General features: G+C 38.4%; 1 protein-coding gene across 5 annotated transcripts in view; it reads right to left on the reverse strand.

The window, feature by feature from the left end:
• The window catches only part of MID1 (midline 1), a 371,713-nt gene that overhangs the window by 16,996 nt on the left and 332,860 nt on the right, over nucleotides 1-21,857 (reverse strand). For all 5 annotated transcript variants that reach the window (XM_032285890.1, XM_032285891.1, XM_032285892.1 and 2 more), the window contains exons 6-7: nucleotides 14,391-14,518; nucleotides 9,192-9,335 (exon numbers count right to left, since the gene is read on the reverse strand). In XM_032285890.1, coding sequence (XP_032141781.1) covers nucleotides 9,192-9,335; nucleotides 14,391-14,518 — 272 coding nt within the window. The remainder of the gene's footprint in view (nucleotides 1-9,191; nucleotides 9,336-14,390; nucleotides 14,519-21,857) is intronic.

Genomic DNA, 21,857 nt, shown 5'->3' on the forward strand with positions numbered 1-21,857 from the left:
TCCAATAGAACCTTTTTCCAACACCCTTGTGACCAGGCTGTCAAGAAGTTTCCTGACTCTGTTGAATTTCCTTCACTGGTCCCTGGGAGAGGGCTGGGCCCCCTCCACTTACAGAGGACTCCAAAGCCACCACCCCACTCCTTCCCTTTTAGTTGATTTGCAAGTCAAAGGGTTAGTTCCTTTGATCTTGAGGCAACTTACACTTTACCAGACTCTCAAGAAGCAGTCCCTTAATCTTTTTTTGGTCTCACCTCTTTGAGAATCTAATAAAACCTTTCTGTAGAAAGAAATTCACAAATGCATATACACACCAAACCACAAATATTTGCATAGCATTTCAAGGTAGTCACAGGCTCCCCAAGCCTGTCTTTGAATCTTACTGAATACTTTCTCCAGCTTTTGAGTTAAAAATTATTCATGGTATTGTCACAGTTGAAAAAAACTTAAAAGCATTTTGTCAATTGTGAAAGTTTACCTTATATGATTTCCATCTTGGGTGCATAGTATTTTCAAGTACACATCAGTGAATTTAAAAAATATATATATAAAAGATAGCTAAATATATATAAAGTTATATATATATTTGGTCTTGTGAATTTTCTGCTGCCTCTTCTTTTTTTCTACCTGCAGGCATTTTCACCAGAGGACTGCCAGATTTGAAAAAGCCAGCTTAAAGCAAGAATGTAATTTAGGACTCATAGAAGAGTATGAATGTGTGTGTGTTCATATTTGGAGATTCAGCAGAGCAATAAGAGGCACAATCCATCCCTCTTCCCCCAATTTATTTTCTCTAAATCTTAGCCCTCTTTTCCTACCAATTCTCATTTGTATAAGATGCAGGAAAACATCCACAAATATTTTAGTAACATGGGAATCTCCTAACTATATATCCCTTCTGATCTTCCTTCACCTTACCTTTTCTTTGAACATAGCTGTAATAAACTCCATACTTCTGGCTAACGCCATAGCCAAATATTAGATTTTGATCCAATCAAAGAAGGGTCATTTTGAACTCTGAGCTCTGGGGCCCAAGAGGCCTATAACTCTTTTTAGGTACTTAATATTATTACAATAGTAATAAAACAAAAATAATTAGCTTTTCTATTATGTAGGATAATCTACTCATATTCCTAGATCTTTGTCAACGGCAGCCAGCCACAAATGAGAACAATTACAGCATTCAGTAGATTCAAATGAGAATCCTATCAATTTCACTGCTTTTACACTTTCCTGTTTAATTGCATATGTTACAATAAAATGACTATTGTGGTAAAAGAAAGAAAGTGTAAAAATGTTTCAATAAACTTTACATCACTGTACAACCCAAAAGCTGGGTTTAATGTGGTGGGGGAAACGCTTTCAGCAACATCATAAAGCAGATGTCTGAAATTGCTGCAAACTGTAACTTGGCCTACAACCCAAAGTCTTAACCCAACAAAGATTTGTTTCAGAAACCTTTTCCAAACAAAAAGGGACTCTGACTCTCCTGATTATTTTGAGGAGGTTCATATTCTTTTCCTTGAAAATTAAAAGAACAAAATGTTTATGAAGTAGTAAAATTTTATTGGTTAGCTTTACACTGGGACAATCTACTTTCATGAATGCTAACAACTATTACTGTTTAGGTTTACCTTTATGTAATTATTATTATTATTGCCAATATAATAATTGAGAAGTTGATTAAAAATGCCAGGAAAGCAACACTGACAATTTTCTTTTGGGGGCTGGAGTAAGTGGGGTGACTTGGAGTGCACCATTATTGTATTACTGGTGTTGGTCTTACGCCAGCACCACCTAACTTCTTGCATATGGCATTGAGTTTGCTTAAGCAAGACTTCTCTGCCTTGACACCCCACTGTGTTAGGACTCTTGACCAGGTTTTATTCATCTCTTTATGAAACACCCACACAACCATCCTGATTGAAACTTCACATTTCTCCAAACTCGTTTTCAATCATCTTTGAGGGTGTTCCAACATTCACCTCCTCTGACTCAGTTTTAAGTATTAAAATAACAATGGAGCTTGGAAAATAATTTGTCCACAATGAAACCTAATTGAGTTTTTTGATTTTGTACATTTTTTTTTTATTCACAATGGGTTGGAAACATTTCCCTATGTAATGTGGCTCATTATAAGATCTTAATTACATCTGGGATTTCAGAGCCTTGTATGGCAACTGTCATCTTGCCACAAAAAATTATGTGTAAAAACGTCACATGATGTGGACAGTCTTAGGAGAGGCTTCACACTGGTTTCTAACATCCTTTGTCTCTTCCAACAGACTGGACAGAAGTGAACATTCCTTTCCTTCTCTGTAAAAATAGTGTATGTTTAGTAACTTTCATGAATGTTTTCTAAGTGACTACAATAAATTAAAAACAGATAACTACTTAGCCATTAAAGAAAAAATGCAGCTTTTGATTTTTGCTAAGAATAAGAATAGGCTGCTGGGGAAAGAACCTAATTTAAGATTTAAAATGAAGCATCAAAAGTAGTTTTGGAAAAAACGTGGAATGTGTTGTAAAATTAAATAAATATCTAGTTATTGATAGCAATTCATTAACATCTATGCTCATAACTCATTTAAGAAAAATAAAAAATTGTCATTAATTTTGTATTTGAATGTATGCATTTCATTAGTGAGAGCTTTTCCATAAGATTGAAAAAGCTCCATCAACATTATCTAATTCTCCTTCACTAAAGCCAGTTGAAGACAGTAAAAGATTTTCTAGTGACATAAGGAGCTACAACCAGGTTTTGAGCATTATATCTTCTCATTTTCAGTAGAATTTTACTGTTAGATCTTGTCATGCAATACAACATCTGCGAAGGATACTTCTCCAAATAACAGTACAGATTATTTAACAACATTCAAGGAAAGCTTTTCACATAAAGATTGTGTAAAAAGCTATCATGTAGAGAATCCCGGAAAATTGCAAAATTGGTCTTTCTTTTAAAATGCAATTATGGGTAAGTACAGTCTGTATTTTTGTAGGAATAATAACTTTGAATCCCTATGTGTTACCACGGTGACAAACACAAGACTAAGGTCTTTACTTCTATTATCTCAGCCATGTGAAGTTAAAACACTATCCTTTCTTACAGATGAGAAAACAGATTTGGAGGACATTAAATAATTTGCCCAAGATTGCAGAGTTAGTGAGGTCCAAAGTCAAGATTCAAATCCAGGTCTCCCTCGCTCACTACAAATGTGTAAAATATTTAAGAAGAAAATAATTTGAAAACGTTTGCGTCTCAGTTAGCTTTTTATCTAAACGAATTCTTTTTTCATTGCAACTTGATACTGTGGGTATTAAGATTTCACTATTCTGATTTAATGGGCATAAAGGGATGAACACATCCTGATACAAACAACCAATCAGAATTTTAGAAATTTGAAATATTGTCAGCATATATGTGAATATAATCTGTTTACTAAAGATTCTGTAACAGAATAAAACCTTACTTGATTTCTTAAGGCAAAAAAAAAAAAAAAGAGTGTCCCAGTTTCGTCAGCACCAGGAGTCTCACTGCTTTTCATCCATCCTGGGAGAATAGGCCTTTGTGGCATCTATGCATTAAAGGTTGATAATCTTCACTAAATCATTTGCATTTCTTTTCTTGTGGCAACTGGTTTCTGGGAACAAATCATCTCTGGAATTACCCAGCAGAAAGTTCTGCATTCATTATACTCAGTAGTTTTGCTCTTGTTGAATTTTTTTATGCATGGCCTTTTTGCATCATCTATTCTATTAATGCATTATGTTTGGTATTATTTTCCATGCAAATAGCATGCAAATCAAGTTGGTCACAGTTTAGTCAAGTGAGAAACCCTAAGTTTCAAGCAATAAAAATCTTCCTTTCATTTTGGGGTTGAGGTGAAGCTCTGGTATTGAGTTAGGGTCTTTTGGCCCCAATTCCTTGCTCCTTCCTTGTAATTTTGCAGGTCTTTTCATCTTCACTCTGGGCTCATCCAGGGGACTTTTTTTGACAAACAGCATGTTAGCTAATGTGACACAGACAGGGGCTTAAAAAGAATGTGGGAGGCTGGGTGCGGAGGCTCATGCCTGTAATCCCAGCACTTTGGGGGGCCGAGGAGGGCAGATCACCTGAGATCAGGAGTTCAAGACCAATATGATGCAACCCTGTCTCTACTAAAAACACAAAAATTAGCTGGGCATGTTGGCATATGCCTGTAATCCCAGTAACTCAGGAGGCTGAGACAGGAGAATCACTTGAACCAGGGAGGTGGAGGTTGTGGTGTGCCAAAAATCACACCATTGCACTCCAGCCTTGGCAACAAGAGTGAAACTGTCTCAAAAAAGAAAAAGAATGTCTATAATTGGGCCTGACCTTACTCCTTCACCTCTGCAATCCAGGCTTGAGATGGACTGCAGGAGGATGAGAGAGATGTGCAGCAGTCAAGTTTCCACAGTTAGCAGCCTGCCATGTGAGGGAGCCAAGATCAGCAGGGCCTCCTAGTTGACAGTTGACTCCAGATACATAAGCAATAAATTTTAGCTAAATTCTACTTAGGCCCCGTGGTTGCTGGCTATTCAGCAAAAGCCAACTGATACAGAGCCCGTCAGTCAAGGCCGAAGCTACATCTACTCCTGAAATGCCCATGATGATTTAACTTAAAAAAATTCAGGAGAAGGCTGGGTGCAGTGGCTCACACCCGTAATCCCAGCACTTTGGGAGGCCAAGGTGGGCAGATCACTTGAGGCCACGAGTTGAAACCAGCCTGGCCAACATGGTGAAATCCCACCTGTACTAAAAATACAAAAATTAGCCAGGCGTGGTGGCACATGCCTGTAATCCCAGCTACTCAGGAGGCTGAGGCACGAGAATCATTTGAACCCTGGAGGTGGAGGTTGCAGTGAGCTGAGATCGTGACATTGCACTCCAGCCTAGGCAGCAGAGCAAGATTCTCTCAAATAAATAAAAAAAAAAAAAGAAAAAAAGAATATGGCAAAGGACAAAGGTCTATCACTTTTATCACTTCTGTGGTTATATTACATTATACAACAAAGGTGAAGGCAAAGGGAGTTTACAGACATAATTAAGGTTCCTAATCATTTGATTTTGAGCTAATCAAATGGCAGATTATTCTGGGTGGGTCTGACCCAATCAAGTGAGCCCTTTAAAGCCAGGTTTGGAGGTGAGAGATTTGAAGTAGCAGACTCTCTCCCCTGCTGGCCTTGATGAAGCAAGCTGCCACGAATTCCACAATCCCAGTGAAACAAATTTATCAACAAATGGAGGGAGCTAGGAAGTAGATTCTTCCTTAGTTGAGTCTCCAGATGAGAATGCAGCCCAGCCAGAACCTTGATTTTAGACTGTGACACCCTAAGAAGAGGACCCATAGCTTAACTATGCCCAGAATCCTAGCCCATGGAAACTGAAATAGTAAGTGGGTATTGTTTTAAAACTGCTAAGTTTTTGGAAATTTGTTTCACAGTGATAGAAAACTGTTAGCACTTTTCCTGTATCATATGAAACTGATTTCAGAGAAATATAACATTTCTCACATGGGCCAAGAACCATTCTTTTGGTATAAAATGACTCCAAATGTTTTCTTTTTCTGGTTAGACTATTCACTCATCAACAGACGTTGGTTCTATTAGTCCTCTATGTATTTTCAGAGAACCTTCCATTGGTATTTTGGAATGAATCATCCCTCCATTTTCTACCTGCTCTTCTCAGACCACCATGTGCTCCTTTTCTCTAATTATCTTGGAATTTCTGATCATCTTTTGAATTTCATCTTCTTCAAGTTTGATACAATCCTGGTTCAGTTTATCCCAAATATGCTACTAAAATAGTCATCACAAAATATTGAGAAAACAATTCCTTACATGAAGACAAAAGAGATTAACTATAATCCCTTCTTTTTGTTGTGTTTTCTCTTCCATGCTACATAGTATAGTAGTGTGTGGATCAGTGGTCTCAGTATTTGGCATGGAATCATGTAGATCTTATACATTTATCTTGCTTTAAATTAGAGTTTCTCAACTTTGACATTACTGACATTTTGGGCCAGATAGTTTTTTGTTGTTGGGGGATTTCTTGTGCATTGTGGAGGATTTCCCATCATCCCTCACTTCTAACCACTAGATGCCAATAGGACCCTCCTTCCAGGTTTTGAGAACCAAAAGTCTCTCAAGACATTGCCAAATGTCCCTTAGGGGGCAAAACTGCCCCTGTTGAGAATCACTGCTTATATGAAGGAGTGATTATTTAGTATGATATTAGTGATCATTGAATAATTTGCGTTTCAGGTTTATGGTGAAGCCCAATCAAGCTTTAAAATTTTACTAGGCTTTAATTCTTTGTTAAGTTTATGGTATATGTAGCCAAGATCAGTGAAATATAAGCTCATTCAGCTGGAAAAATGCATTTAAAAATCATGTCATCTCTCTGAAGGGCAATTTGGCAATGTCGAGTAAAATTAAAATGCAAATAATCTTTTCCTAGGAATTGCACCTCAAGAGATTATACTACAGATATAATTCCCCATGTGTGGAAGGAGAGATATTCAAAGATATCTTGAACATCCTTGGGGCTATTGGGGCATTGTTTATAAGGGCCCAAGATTGGAAACAAGCTAAATACACATCTATAGAAGATGGGATAAATAAATGAGAGCATATCTTTACAATAGGATATGATATTGCCTCAAAAAGGAATGAAACAGTTCTTTATTTGTGCTGAAATAGAATGATCTCTCAGACATAATATTTAGTGAAAAAAACAAGGTAAAGAATTGTGTATGATATGCATATATAGAAAAGTATTTTAGAGAAAGTATTTCTTTATGATTTGCTGCAGGGCATATAGAGTCAGGAATGAGGAATGATACTAGATCCTAGAAGGAGAGCAAAATGTTACTTAACCATTGCTATACAGTGCTTCTCCAATTTGCCCCAAAAAGCACTCCAAATATCTGAGGACAGTGGTGATGTTCCCAAGGAAATGGGCCAGAAGCAGAAAAGCCTTCCTGGAATCATCTTTTCCTTTCCATTTCTGATGCTGGTGCTATTTGCAGGTCCTGGCTATTTCATAGTGAATTACTATGAAACTTCCCAGCTGATGTCTCTGCTTCTAGTCCTGCCCTGTTCCTCTCCACTCTCCACAGTGCTACTGCGTCACCTTCTAATTATACCTCTGATCACACTACTGTCCTGCACGACTCTCAAGCCCACAGGGTGAAATCCAAACACGGTATTGCCTGAGTAGCCCTTGCCTGTGAGTTAGGATTAAGTGACTGAGAATTAAGGATTAAGAACGTGTGCTTTTTGGAGCTAGGTCAATATGAGTTTGAGCCCTGGTTCTATTTCTCTATCGTCATTTCTCACTGTCTCCCTTTCCTCACTTACCAGCCAGGCTTAATTAGACAAGACCTCCCAATATACCCTGCTATGTTATATCTTGATAGGTTTGCCTATGATGACATAGCTGTCTGGTACAACGTTAACTTGCTAAAACACACCCACTTTTTTTCAAGACTTAGTTTAACCACAACTTCCCCCAAGACATTTTTGTCCCACTCACCATTTCTGACCTTTCTATATTCCCTACATACTCAGGCAGCTTCCCAGAGCTGTTGTTGATATTTCATGACTTTCCCCACTTTCATTCAAAAATTACACATTCTTGGTAAATGGCAAGATTTTAATAAAAGCTTCCAAGGCAGGCCAATTATAGGGTAGAAGGTGAGGGAGTTGAGGAGAGGTAGTTGAAAAAGTTGGGGAAAGTGGATATAAGGAAGGTCAGAGGGGGGGCATTTGTTGTTATGGGTCATTTACACTTTAGTGCCTTAGAACTTGGTATGTTTCTGCATCACTCTTTTAATTAATCCTAAATCAAATTTCTATGTTAAGCATCATATGACTCAGAATTACTTGTGCTAGGAAAGAACAGTGTGTAGTTAAGAGAGAAAAGGTTTATATAATAAAAGCACATTAAATTGATATAAATTTATTCAAAACATCTCTTTGTTGAAACATGACTGCTCTTCTATTCTGTTCTACTTTGACATATTGTATTTTTCTTTGTTAAAGAAGTTTCAAACTTGCTCCTGTGAAAATCCGCTTCTTCTGGTCCATTGCCATTTGCTCAGTTCAATTTAAATAACTCTGTGGGTGGGAGGACTGCTTCCTCTATTATCATCTCTGTGGCTTGCTACTACTGCTATTTGAAATCACCAGGTTATCTCTGATGCCAGATATCAAATGGGTCTCAGTGAGAGAGGGCACCTCTAATGTTTCAGGTAGGGTTGGAAATTCTTCCCAGGTGGGGCCAGTTATTAGCATTTTAAGTGATGGCCCCAGCTCTTTTCAGAATGGGACCAGGTATTTAACATTCTTTGGCTATTTATTTTATTAAATCCTTTCTATTAAAAAATGTGAAATAACATTCAGGAAAGTACATAAAACCAAATGCATGATATAATGACTGAAGCGTGTAACTCTCACCTAGAAATTGCCATTAACCCCAAGAACTCCCATATATTTCTTTCCAATGGTGCAATTTTCCTTCCAATCCTGGAGGTAACCATCATCCTGACTTTTTATTTTTATTTTCTTTAGACAGCGTCTCACTCTGTTGCCCCGGCTGGAGTGCAGCGGTGTGATTTCTGCTCACTGCAACCTCTGCTTTTTGGGCTCAAGCCATCCTCCTACCTCAGCCTCTTGAGTAGCTGGGACTACAGGTGTGTGTCATCACAACCAGCTGATTTTTGTATTTTTTGTAGAGATGGGGTTTCACCATGTTGCCCAGGCTTTATAGTTTTAACACCTATGAAGGTTTCTTTAAGCAAAATAGATTATTTTGACCTTTAAGTTATGAACCTATACATGGTTTAATACTACATATATACATATACACACACACACACACACACAAACACACATACATATTTGTTTCTGGCTTCTTTTCCCTAAAAATATATTGGTGAGATTCATCCATGTGGTTTGCTAGAGGTCATTAATTTTCATCAATATTTAGCCAGCTGTTTTTACTAGTGTAGTACAAGTAAGTGCTATCACTTTCTTGGTCAGGAAAGACAAGTCAATAAATATTGTGTGTTCTTTCCTTCCTTGTCTTCCTTTGATGTTTAAATTTAGAAATGCAGTCAATCTGAAGAAAGTCACCAAACAGAGAAATAAATAGGCCATGAGATACTCACTAACGACGTTGGCTTGTCCGGTGAATATGGTGTACTGCAGCTCGTAGGAGACCACACTGAATTCGTCATCAGAGGTCCAGTGCACAGTGATGGTGTCATATGAAGCTGTGCAGAGCTCTTCTCTAATTGTGGGAGGGTTGGGAGCTGTGGAAAAGCACACAACACTGGGATACCATTTCAGAGGAGATGTCTGACGATTAAGCAGGTCTTTCTCAATAGGTTCATCAGGACTCCTATCCTAGAGATGGTGACCCCAATCTAAATAATATTTGATTGGCTGGTTATTGCTTTTGTTTTTAATAAGGAGTGTGACTAGAGTCAGCCAGTATGGACTTATCTGTAATTACCATGAAATCATAAGAATATGTTTGAGAGGTTAAACAAACAATACTTTCTTGTGCATGAAGGAAAACATATCAGATAAAAAGTAAACAAGATGAAGTTTCATAGTTGCATTCACTTTGGGAAGTTGGCTAACTTTTTCAGTAAAGGTCTTCATGGTAAATTTTCAGGCTTTGTGGGCCATACAGTCTCTGTTGCAACTAGTCAACTCTGCCATTATGGCATGAAAACAGCCACAACTTATACATTTGGGCACTGTCAGGTTCCAATAGAACTTTATTTACAACAATAGGTGGAGGGCCAGATTTGGCCTGTAACCCAGAGTTCACCAACCCCTGATCTATTAATACATGGTGCCAGATACTTGTACATTTAGGCACCCAATTGAAAAAATACTTATATTTGTTATCCTACAGCAAATCAGCCACATAATTGTTTGAATTTTTCTTTCATCAGATGTTTTGATGACTTAAAAAAAAATAACATATTAGTCCAGCCCTACTTTCTTCTCATTTCTCAACTCATGTGACATTTCAAATTAAGAAGACCATGATTAATAATCAATCATATCTAAGAGGTACATTTTCCTTCCCCAAGGAAAACACATTTTTTTTGGCATTAGTTAATTTATCATTGTAGAAGGCTGCTGTTTTATTTCTTTAACACAGTCTGAAGCAGAGAAGTCTAAATCCTGCCAAGATAATGAGTTCAAAATGACTTCTACTGAATTGATTTCAGCAATTGGTTTTATGAGAAGAGTATGTGGGCAAGGAAAAGATGAGAAAATGAGTGCTTTGCATTGTAAATAATATTTTAGAGGAGGGGTTGGCAAACTGTGACTGTGGGCCAAGTCTGGCCCACTGCCTGTTTTTGTAAATAAAGTTTTATTGGAACACAGCCAGATTCATTCATTTATGTATTGTCTATGGCTGCTTTGGCGCAATAGCAAAGTTGAGTAGTTATGGCCATATGGCCTGTAAAGCCTAGAATGTCTACCATCTGGTGCTTCACAGTCAAAGTTTGCTGACCCCTGGTTTTGATAATTGATCCAGGGCCTTTACTTCCACTCTTCTATACACTAGACTCTATCTTCAAAAGGAGGACTATACTTGCATTACAGATTAGAAGCAACCTTTGCTTATGCTATTGCAGAGTTCTTTCCTGTTCTAAATTATGATTAGATTTGATGAGTCCTAAGCAAACCCAAAGAGGAAGAAAAGTATAAAAACTAAATTTAGGCCGGGCGCGGTGGCTCATGCCTGTAATCCCAGCACTTTGGGAGGCCGAGGCGGGTGGATCACGAGGTCAAGAGATGGAGACCATCCTGGTCAACATGGTGAAACCCCGTCTCTACTAAAAATACAAAAAATCAGCTGGGCATGGTGGCGCATGCCTGTAATCCCAGCTACTCAGGAGGCTGAGGCAGGAGAATTGCCTGAACCCAGGAGGCAGAGGTTGCGGTGAGCCGAGATCGCGCCATTGCACTCCAGCCTGGGCAACAAGAGCGAAACTCCGTCTCAAAAAAGAACAACTAAATCTAAACTCTGCTTTAGTAGTCTTCACTTTGCTCTTTGAATATACGTCTAGGATAAGTATCATAGAAGCAAGTCTATGATATTAAGTCAATTAGCTTAGCTTTATCTATTGGTTCTGAATTCCATAAACATTTTTGAGCATCTCCAAAGTGACAGGCATGGCATTAAATTGTGCATTAAGATAGAAGCATTCTATATAACCTTTAAAGCATTCTTTCTTGAATATGTATGTGTACATCTGTCTCCTGAAGTATTCACATGTGAAATTTAGTGTCATGTGGTATGACTTGGATGTGCATGAATCAGTGACACCAATCAGGATATGCATTCCACAGAGGAAGCCCAGCTGCATCGTAAAATGTGCTTATTATTGTCTGTGTGGTCCCTGTTGGTGTGGGATCACTCCTGCATGGATCAGTGAAGAAATACTTACTCTCTCATAATTTAAACAGTTTGCTGAATTATTTCTCCATCAACCATTGTAGAAAAATTTTATTCTTCCTGTACTTCAATATATGGTTAAATAGAAAGAAAACATATGTTCAAAATAGGCAAATAACTGTGAGACACATGATAGTAGCCATAATCAGGAAGGAAATGTCACCTCTATGGGTTATTAACTTGACACACCACTTAGAGGCATGTCATAGGAAAAAAAAATCTTGTTTTTACAATGAGACAGGCTAACCTTATTTTGACTGTAAACCCAATGAGTTTGCCCTGAGAAGTCAATACCCAATTTAGTGTAAATGAGAACAGCAGCATGCTGCCAATTTCAATACTCATGGAATTGGTACCAGAAATGTTATTTTCTTGTCTCTGTTACAAACACCACCCAAGGAATGGTGGGCTAATACTCCACAAACACTTCATTTCCTGCTTACAAATGCCTGATAAACTGTTTGGACTTGGCGGTATCAGCCAAGCATCATATGTTATGGTCAGGATCGATGTTATGTCTAGAAATGGACTGAATTTGTATTTGGGGTTGACAGCTCAGAAGACATAATAGCAGGTACCCCATATGGCCTTTAGTTTGACATAAACAGCCAGCGGGATGAAATATGGTGTACGTTACAATTCAGTGCAAACTACTTTCACAATTTCCCTTTTAATCAATACTTTTGCATTCCTATACAGATTAAAATCGGCATATGTTGTTGAAATATTATGAAATAATTATTGGCAAATGGCAAGGACACATTCTTGTCAGTAAGACTTATTCTGGGCAGAATGGTCAGGTGCCTAGACAAATACTTAACTTTCCAGTCTTTTCTGCCCTTGGACATGACTTTAGAACACAGATATGGCCCACCAGACAGAAGTGGAAGTTTGCTAGGTGGGTCTTCTGATAAAGCTTTTCGTTTTTCTGATAAACAAAGACAAACCTCTCTGGCAGTGCATTTTGTCCATCATTTCTCCTCCACCCCTCTCATCTTGCCTAGAGCTTGAGCACAATGCTTGGACGTGGAGTAGTCATATTGTGATCATGTGGCAAAAAGGCAACACAATGAAGGTGGCAGAGGAGGAAAAAAGAAAGAGCCTGGGGTCTGAGATCATCACTGAACCACTGCCCAGTCCTAGAACACAGGCTTCTCTTCTATGTCTGTAATACTAACACTCCTTGATGGCTTTATTCACTGCTAGGTGGATTTTTTGTTGCTTGTAACTAAACTCATTCCCAAATGATATATGAAAAACAAGATTTTTTAACAGGATGCAATTGCGAAAAACAGCTTAGCTGGAGAAAGTCTAGACCTACACTGTCCAATACACAATAACCATGAACTACATGTGGTGGTTAAATTTCAATTAAATTTAGTTAAAGTTAAATAAAAGTAAAAATTCACTAGCCACATTTCAAGTTTCAATAGCCCCATGTGGCTAGCAACTAACACTGGACAGTACAGATATAGATTTCGATCATCATAGAAAATTTTATTCGATAGTGTCAGTTTAAATAAATCTCAGAGTTAAAAGCCTAAATAGAAGGGCATTGTGTTCACAAGTATTTGAAACCAAGTTTAGTTCCTTACGGTAAATGCATTTTTAGTCAATTTCTTTCTTCCTTAATAGGAACGGTATGTTTGAAAGAGAGAGTTACATAAGGTAAGAAGTTTGTGGAATGTCTGCCTTCCTTGACAATGCAGAAAGGCTAAAAACAGCACATTGGATCCTTGCAAAGAAAAAAATGTTCATCTTCTGGGTACAGTGTTCCCTGAATATAGAACTCCTTGCCTTCTATCCACAGACTGTAAAAACAAACATCACACAATGTCCCCTCTCTCCTGCTCCACCTTGTCCAACTGCCATCCCACAAACATGTACACACAGAATTGGAAATGAGAAGCTCATGTCATGCTAAGTTAGGGATGTGGTCTCTTAAAGGCTGTATGTCTTAAGTGCAGTGCACATCTGGCTTCACTATGTACACTGTGCTTTCCTGAAGTCACAGGCACTGGTAGCTTTGGCTAACACAAATAAGGTTGTCTGTCTAAACAGTCTAAGTTCTACCAGTGAAGGTTCTCAGTTCCTGCTTTTAGAAGTTGACAGCAAATAAAAGTTTAGAAGCTTGGTTAGGAATGGGAGTGGCCTGAGGTTTTTGTTGTTTTGTTGTTCTTGTTTTTTAAGCTCAACCAAAGGAAAAACAAAACAAAACACCAACCAGTAAGCACACTGAAACACAGCACCAGGAATTCCAATGTGAATTTGTGACCTTTGCCATGGTAATGTTTGCCAAGATGAAATTCAGTCTTTTACTAGAAAGAGCAGAAGTTTTTGGAGTTTTTACAGATCCCAGTCAAATTCTAATTCTGCCATTCCCTAGTTATCTGATTTCCAGCAAGACACCTGATCTCTGTCATTTGCAAAGTGGGGATTATAATGCTTTACCTCAAGTCGATGTTGTGCAAATTAAAATGAGATCACAAATACAAGGAGCTGAAGTAGTGCAGATAACCAATCAGTTAGCTGCCAATTTTTTCTCTGCTAATATATTGTGAGTTGCCTTACTAGCATGATATGAAAAATACCCAACAGAGATATTATTGTTAGCACCCACACCTTGAGAGTGAGGGAAACAGTGGTAACTCTGCTTTTCATGATTGAGATCCTCCTTTTTCTCCTGCCCTCACTTTAGTCATGGGCTGTGTTGTTTCTGTTAAAAACAAAGGGTAGTGCACAGAAATTGTTTATGGAAACATCAGTGTCATTCCTAGGTCAAAAGCCCATTCCTCCGGTTTTTAGGGAATATTTGATCTGGTGGCAAAGCGTTTATATCACCGAATGTGCACAATATTAAAGAGAACATAAAAGACAATACCTGTAAGATAATCCAGACATTCTAGCAATTTCTTCTCTCGGGAAAAGTCTAAGGCAAAGGTGTCAAATGTGTCATTGAGGTTGATTTCTGGAATTAGAACCTGGGAGGATGCAGTTGCCATGGAGACTCTGTAATGTAAACAAAACAGTGTTTTAGAAATGTCAATATGATTTTCAATATCACTGCATAATAATGAAAAAAAAGAAAAAGAAATATCATCTTTTAAAAAGTGCTTTTCTACATGAGTTTTAAGAGACATCTCAAAATGTCACAACACAGTAACATAAAACAAACGAATGCAAGCTTCAAAAAAAAGTGAAAGATTTGAAGAAAACAACACAATGGCTTGCCCTCTTCCTTTTTACTATCAGAAAAGAAAATCCCTGTGAAAGCAAAAGAATATTCACATTTCATGTTGCTGTGTATATAACAGCCTGGCCAGGTCACATCTAACCCCAGCAAGAAGCACATAGCTCCAGGCATTTCTTCACACATCTGTCTGGGAAACTGTTTGTTCCTTTCAGACTCGACCCTGCTCCACTTCAAAGGGGAGTCTCCAAAATTTCAAACTGCATAAAAGGCAAAGTGAATATTAAAAAAGAATGTTTCCAGATACTGGATTAGTTTAATCAATTACTAGCCTCTCTTTAAAATAAACATTAAAAAGGGATTTTTTTGTCTGACTCATTTTCATTCTCCTTGTATTCATTTTCTTGCACCATATTCCCAGCAGATGCTGTGGAAAATATTCATGAGCTTTCTCACAAAGTCCCCCAGTGGATGCACTATTTTTCTTCTTCATTTAGGTTTTCTGGCTAGAGTTCTCATGTAAAAGCAAGGCGCTGGTGTGTCTCAATCACACCAGATTTGGTAGGTTCAGTTATTAATAATGAACACTTTGATTCAAAAATGCAAGTGATTCTCTTAAAAATAAGAGAATTATGGCATGAAGCATATCACTTCTGAGCATATCAAATGATGCTGGACTAGTAATATTGCTGAGTTTGGTATTTCGTTAAGTTCTGTAAACAATACTCCTAAGAGCTATTATATGCAGAGTATTGTGTAGGAGGATGCTGGGAATTTTTGAGCAAAGAAACAACCTTGAAACAATTTAGTACTAAATCTAGCTACTTATTTTCTAATTAAGAAAACTGATGCTCATTTACACAAGGCCACAAAGCTAGCTGGCAGCAGCCAGGAGGACAATTTCAGATCTGTACTCTTCTACTTCACCTAGAAAAACTTCAGGCCAGTTACTTCAAGGGTTATATGTCCTTTTGAGTCTCTTAATGGCTCTTAAAGCTTTGGATTTACAAATATAATATATCTTGGGTCTAAAAATTACACCTGTAGGTATATCTATACAATGGATTATTATTCAGCCATAAAAAGGAATGAAACACTGACACATGCTACAATGTGGATGACGCCTGAAAACATTATGCTCTGTGAAAGAAGCTATCGAAAAGGGCCACATATTGTGTGACCCATTTGTATGAAATGCCCAAAAAAGGCAAAAATTCATAAAGACAGGGAGTAGACTGATGGTTGCTAGGGCTAAGAGGAAAGGGGAGATGGGAGTAACTGTTTAATGAGTATAAGGCTTACTTTTGGTATGATGGAAGTGTCTGGAACTTGATAGAGGTGGTGGCTACACAACAATGTGAATGTTCTAAATGCCACTGAAACGTGCACTTTACAATGGTTAATTGGTTTTTTAGAAGTGGAGTCTCACTATGTTGCCCAGATTGGTCTTGAAGTCCTGGGCCCAGGCAATCCACCCACCCTCGCCTCCAAAAGAGCTGGGATTACAGGTGTGAGCCACAGCACCTGGCCTTAAAATGGTTAATTTTCTGTTGTGTAAATTTCACCCACATAAAAAAGACTATACCTGTAAAATGCTCAAAATTCATAGAAATACAGTTTGTATAGTTGTATTTCTGGCAGGTTTTCCGTGTTGTATAGGAAGGAAGGAGAGAGGCTAATCAACAATGCCATAATTGCAATGATACTGGGATTGAAAGCTGAAAGTGAAGACGCATAAGCTCTGGAAACAAGAGTTTCAAGTGTTTGAATGAGGGTAGAGAATCTGACTTCATCTCCTGACCCTTTCCTCAAAAAGTAATGGATAACAGAGTTGTGTGCTTTTGTTGACTAAATATTGCACCCAGGGGAATTGGGCTAATTATTGTTACAAACAGCTGCTAATTTAGACTGATGGATACAGGGATGGTTGCTAGGCATTTTTGACTGACGGCCAAGTTATACTTTAAAAATGCCTTCCTTATGACCCATGAACACAAATTATTCTTAAATCTCATAGAGGTCCTAGGCTTATTCTCAGCAAGTTATTAAGAAGCCCTTAAACTATGCTACCTACCAAAGAGCCCAGAATATATGCATCAGTGCAGAAAAGTTAAAAGAAATGCTATGGTGCCATTTGAAATCTTAAAAGATACTGCAAAGTGAAATGCCAGTTAATTCTCTGTTATAATGTCCAGCAGGGAGAACTACACTGAGCTACTGGGAAACAAGCACCAAATCTACAATTGCATTTCCCTAGCTTTAGCAGTTCCCCTGCCCATTGGCAGAAGCCTCTTTGTTCAGGTTCATCCAAAATAGATTTTGTTCCCAAGTTTCTCCTGGTTTCATGGTCTGCAAACAATTAAATAAAACATGCTTAAGTCGAGTGACACTGTTAATAATGTCTGCCATCTTGATGGTAGGAACTTTGTGGCTTGGGAACCAAAAGGATCAAAGTTCCTAGCCTGGGAGACAAAGGCTGACAGCAAGAATTGGTGGAGATTATTGCAGCTTTTAACACCTACACATTTGTTTTTTGATAGAAGGAAAGATACTTATCTTTGGCTACAACTTCAAATTCCTAATTGGAATGACAGGCAAGGGGAAATCTGCCAAATTCAACATTTTAGGCCATGTTTTTATTTCCCAAATCCTTATTGCTCATCTTCTGGCCTTTTGGATAAGTTGCCAAAATCTACTAGGGCTGTTAGTGCTATGCCACTTTCTCAACTTCTTGCTTTACCTCCATATCTGGGACACATGGGGCCAATTTTCCAGAGAGTTGACATGTCTAGGGCTATGCTGCTTGCAAGGCTTCTGCCAAACAATGCGCATCACCATGGTAAAATCCAGTGAGGACTCACAGTAACAAGATAGGTTTACTTTGGTCAGCTCAGGAATTCCCAAACACATTTGGCCCTGAAAACCTTCTGTTATTTTAATGCCTATTATAATGTCTTAATGGCAGACACCAAAGCCACTTAACAGATTTGCTCTAATTCTTAGAACTAAGCAACATCAGCCCTGAGCAGTGACTCACATCTATAATCCCAGCACCTTGGGAGGCCAAAGCCAGTGGATCACGAGGTCAGGAGATCACAAGGTCGGAGACTGCGACCATCCTGGCTAACACAGTGAAACCCCGTCTCTACTAAAAATACAAAAAATTAGCCAGGTGTGGTGGTGCACACCTGTAATCCCAGCTACTCAGGAGGCTGAGGCAGGAGAATCACTGGAACCTGGGAGGTGGAGGTTGCAGTGAGCCAAGATTGTGCCACTGTACTCCAGCCTGGGTGACAGTGCAAGATTCGGTCTCAAAAAAAAAAAAAAAAAGAACTAAGCAATATCTTTTCAGAATGATAACTGGAGCTTTGGGCTTTGTCTTCTGGAAAAAATCCTTCAACTGCCTATGGCAGTGAGGAACAAAAGGAACACCTTGAGGAGTCTGAGAACCTCCTAGGTGCTCTGAACAATAGGTACTATTCAGAGGGAATTTTCTTTTTATCACCTTCTTGATACAGATAAGTTACTGCTAAAAGTGATTTTAATTCTAGATTCTTCATAAGCAGTGGACCAACTTTCTTATGCCTGGACTTAGTGAATAGTTTTGCTTATTTAACATAATGCTATAAAGGTACATATACAATCACACCAAAGACCTGTCTACTAGTGTAGCTTGAGAATATAGTACATTATACAATTAATTATATTTGCATTCATCTAGTGAGTGGGAAGGAGAACTAGTATTTGTTGCATGTTCACCTTGTGACACAAAGTGGCTAATGTTTTTACTACATTATTTCATTTTATCCCCACAATAGCCATCTTAGGTAGGAACAATTGGTCCTGTTTTACAGATTTATGGATCCATTCACTGATTCACTCATTCATTCATGTTAGGCAGCTTGCAATGTGCTGGGGCTATAATGGTAAAAATAAGGTGGCTAGGGTACCTGCCTACTTGGGGTATATGAGCAAAACTAGCATCAGCAATGTTAACAAGCAGCCTCAATGCTATCTACAATCGCTAAGCAATTAGCACAGAACCAAACAATTGGTTCCAAAGCAAAAGCATCTCCTACAATGTAAAGCTTGAGGTTCTCTCTCCTTTTGGAGTTGTTTGATGTTTCTGAAATGAAAAAAAAGTTTACAGTTTTGATTCAGCTTGTAGGAGGACATATCCACTTTAAGTAACTTAACGATGCAGAAAATCTCATCTAAGTCTCACTTCAAGAATGCCTGCAGGATTATAAATTTATTCTGGGCTCCACACCTGAACTGAAGAATAAAGACTGTTTGGAAGTATACAGGAGCCAAAGACCAAGGCAGGCACAATAGGAGACAGAAAAAAGAAGTCATGTCCTAAAGAAGAATGTTAAATGACAGGTTGACAAATAGGGGCAGGCAGACAGAGAGTAACACTGGAAAAAAGACACACAAGGTGGGCTAGACTGACATGTTGAAACGTGAAAAAATACATCCAACTAACCCTCATGGGGTAGCTATAATGCTAACAACCTGTTCTTAGGAATGTAAAGCAATGTTATCACAACAGTAACAGCTATTCTGAAACCAATTTTCTTTTTTTTTTTTAATAAATTTTTTTTATTAGTAAAAAAAATTTTTTGGGGGGCACATAGTAGGTGTATATATTTATGGAGTACATGAGATATTTTGATACAGGAATGCGATGTGAAATAAGCACATCAAAGAGAATAAGGTATCCATCCCCTCAAGCATTTATCCTTTGGGTTACAAATAGTACAATTACATTTTTAAGTTTTTTTAAAAAAGATATGATTAAGTTATTATTGACTATAGTCACCCTATTGTGCTATCAAATAGTAGGTCTTAACCATTCTTTCTTTTTTTCCCATCAACCATCCCCACCCCACCCCCACACCCACAACCCCCTGCTACACTTCCCAGCCTCTGGTAACCGTCCCTCTACTCTCTCTGTCCATGAGTTCAATTGTTTTGATTTTTAGATTCCACAAATAAGTGAGAGCATGCGATGTTTCTCTTTCTGTGCCTGGCTTATTTCACTTAATGATTTGCAGTTCCATCCATGTTGTTGCAAATAACTAGAGCTCATCCTTTTTTATGGCTGAATAGTACTCCATTGTGTATATGTACTACATTTTCTTTATTCATTCATCTGTTGATGGACACTTAGGTTGATTCCAAATCTTAGTTATTGTAAAAGTGCTGCAACAAAAACAGGAATGTAGATATCTCTTCTATACACCAATTTCGTTTCTTTTGGGTATGCACCCAGAAGTAGAATTAATGGATTATATGGTAGCTTAATTTTTGTTTTTTTTGAGGACCCTCCAAACTGTTCCTGAATCCAATTTTCCAGGTAGAAAATAGCTCAAAGAACCATAGCTAAAAACTGACAGTGCTAGGATTGGAACCCAGGTCTGCCAACTTCTAGTCTAAGCCCAGTGTCCTTTTCCTACATCCTAGCTGCTGGAAGGATAGAAAGGCTCAGTAATTAACCAAGAGGATTGACAAATAGCAGTGGGAGAAAAGGGAATTGCAGAAACAGAGACAAGGCTCTAGACAAGGCTCTTGGCAATTTTTTACAGGCTCTGTGAATTCAAACTGGACAGAAGCACATTCTTTGTAGAAAGATAAATCAAAGTCATGTTCCTGTTCTTGATGAGTTGGGCTTGTTATAGAGAGAGCTGAATAGAAGCAGATATGTCCCACTGGATTGGAGGGGGATCGTACGTGGGCATTCCTGCACCTGGGCTATGCTTCAGATGCATATCTTCTTTCAACAATAACTGTTATGGGGACACATTGTCTCTGGTCACTAGGCAAGAATTTATTCATGTGACACTTGGTTGAATCTTCAGGGATTGATGAGGAATGCAGCTCACAGTAGCCACTTCATCTGGACATCTCAAAGCTCATAGGTGGAGAAAAGTACTCTTGGATTCCTGTTGGAAACCATGACCTAAGTATAAATGCTATCTATTAGAGTCCTGGGTACATTGGAGTATTAGTGCTATTTGCAGTTTTTAACATTAGGGTGAATACTGAGCAACTGGATATGGCCCAGGGAAAATAAACACTTGGAACCTAGGAGTCAGGAGGAAAGTAACAGGCCTCTCAGAGTAGGGAGGAGAGCATTTTAAGGATGATAGCCAGCTGTTATCCATGTCTTCTAGAAGAGATAAGCATCTAATCAGCTGCAAAAGGAATTTTCCTCAAATATAAGAAATAATACAGTCAAGTTGGCTGGACAGTAGACCAGAGTTGTAAAAACACTGTACATTATTCCTTAAGAAGAGCAAAAATGGAGATGCCAATGACTAACTCCTCTATGCAATATTTTCAGAATTAGCACGTTTCCAAAACAAGCAAGCACTCAATAAATGTTAGTTTCCTTTCTCTTTCTTTGAATAAATTTGAGTCATACAATGGTGAGTATTTTTTTTTCTCTAGGCCAGGGGTTGGCAAACTGCAACCTACTGCCTGTTTTTGTAATGGTTTTATTGGCACACAGCCATACCCATTTGTTCCTATATTATCTATGGCTGCTTTAGAGCTAGCTACAATGGCAGAGTTGAGTAGCTATGACCAAGACCTTACCACATGCAAAGTGGAAAACATTTACTCGATGATCCTTTATAGAAAAAGTCTGCTGATTTCTGTTCTAGGGTGAAGGTCAGGATGAATGAGCTCTCTGGGGTCTTCCAGAGAGAGGATTTTATTATGGCTTTGGATAAAGGGCAGTTGACTCTGAAAATCAGAATGAATGAAGTCAAGGCCATTAGCATCAGTTAGAGATGTCATTTATGTGGCATTGGCTGTACCTGGCCCAGCCTAGTGCTTCTCTTTCGATCCACTAGAATTGCTATAGGTGTTTGTGTCAGTGAAGATGAGCAATTTTTATGCCAATCAAGTACGTGTGCTAAAGAAATACTTATCCTTGACAGTTTTACTGCTGAGCCAACCATTCAGACAACATCATGTTAAAGCTCCCTACCTGAGAAGAAAGGATATTTTAAAAGAAGGCCATATGAGGTTGACAGTTCGGTCCTTTCTCTCCTGCATGAGTCGGCCTTGACCTTTTCAGGTGAGGCCAAGCTCCTCAACCAAATGAAAACGGGCCTAACAGAGAACAACACCTGTCTGATTTTTTAAAAA

This window comes from Sapajus apella, unplaced genomic scaffold (assembly GCF_009761245.1).
Source record: "Sapajus apella isolate SASKATOON/1434 unplaced genomic scaffold, GSC_monkey_1.0 scaffold17, whole genome shotgun sequence".
NCBI classification, from domain to species: Eukaryota; Metazoa; Chordata; class Mammalia; order Primates; family Cebidae; genus Sapajus; species Sapajus apella.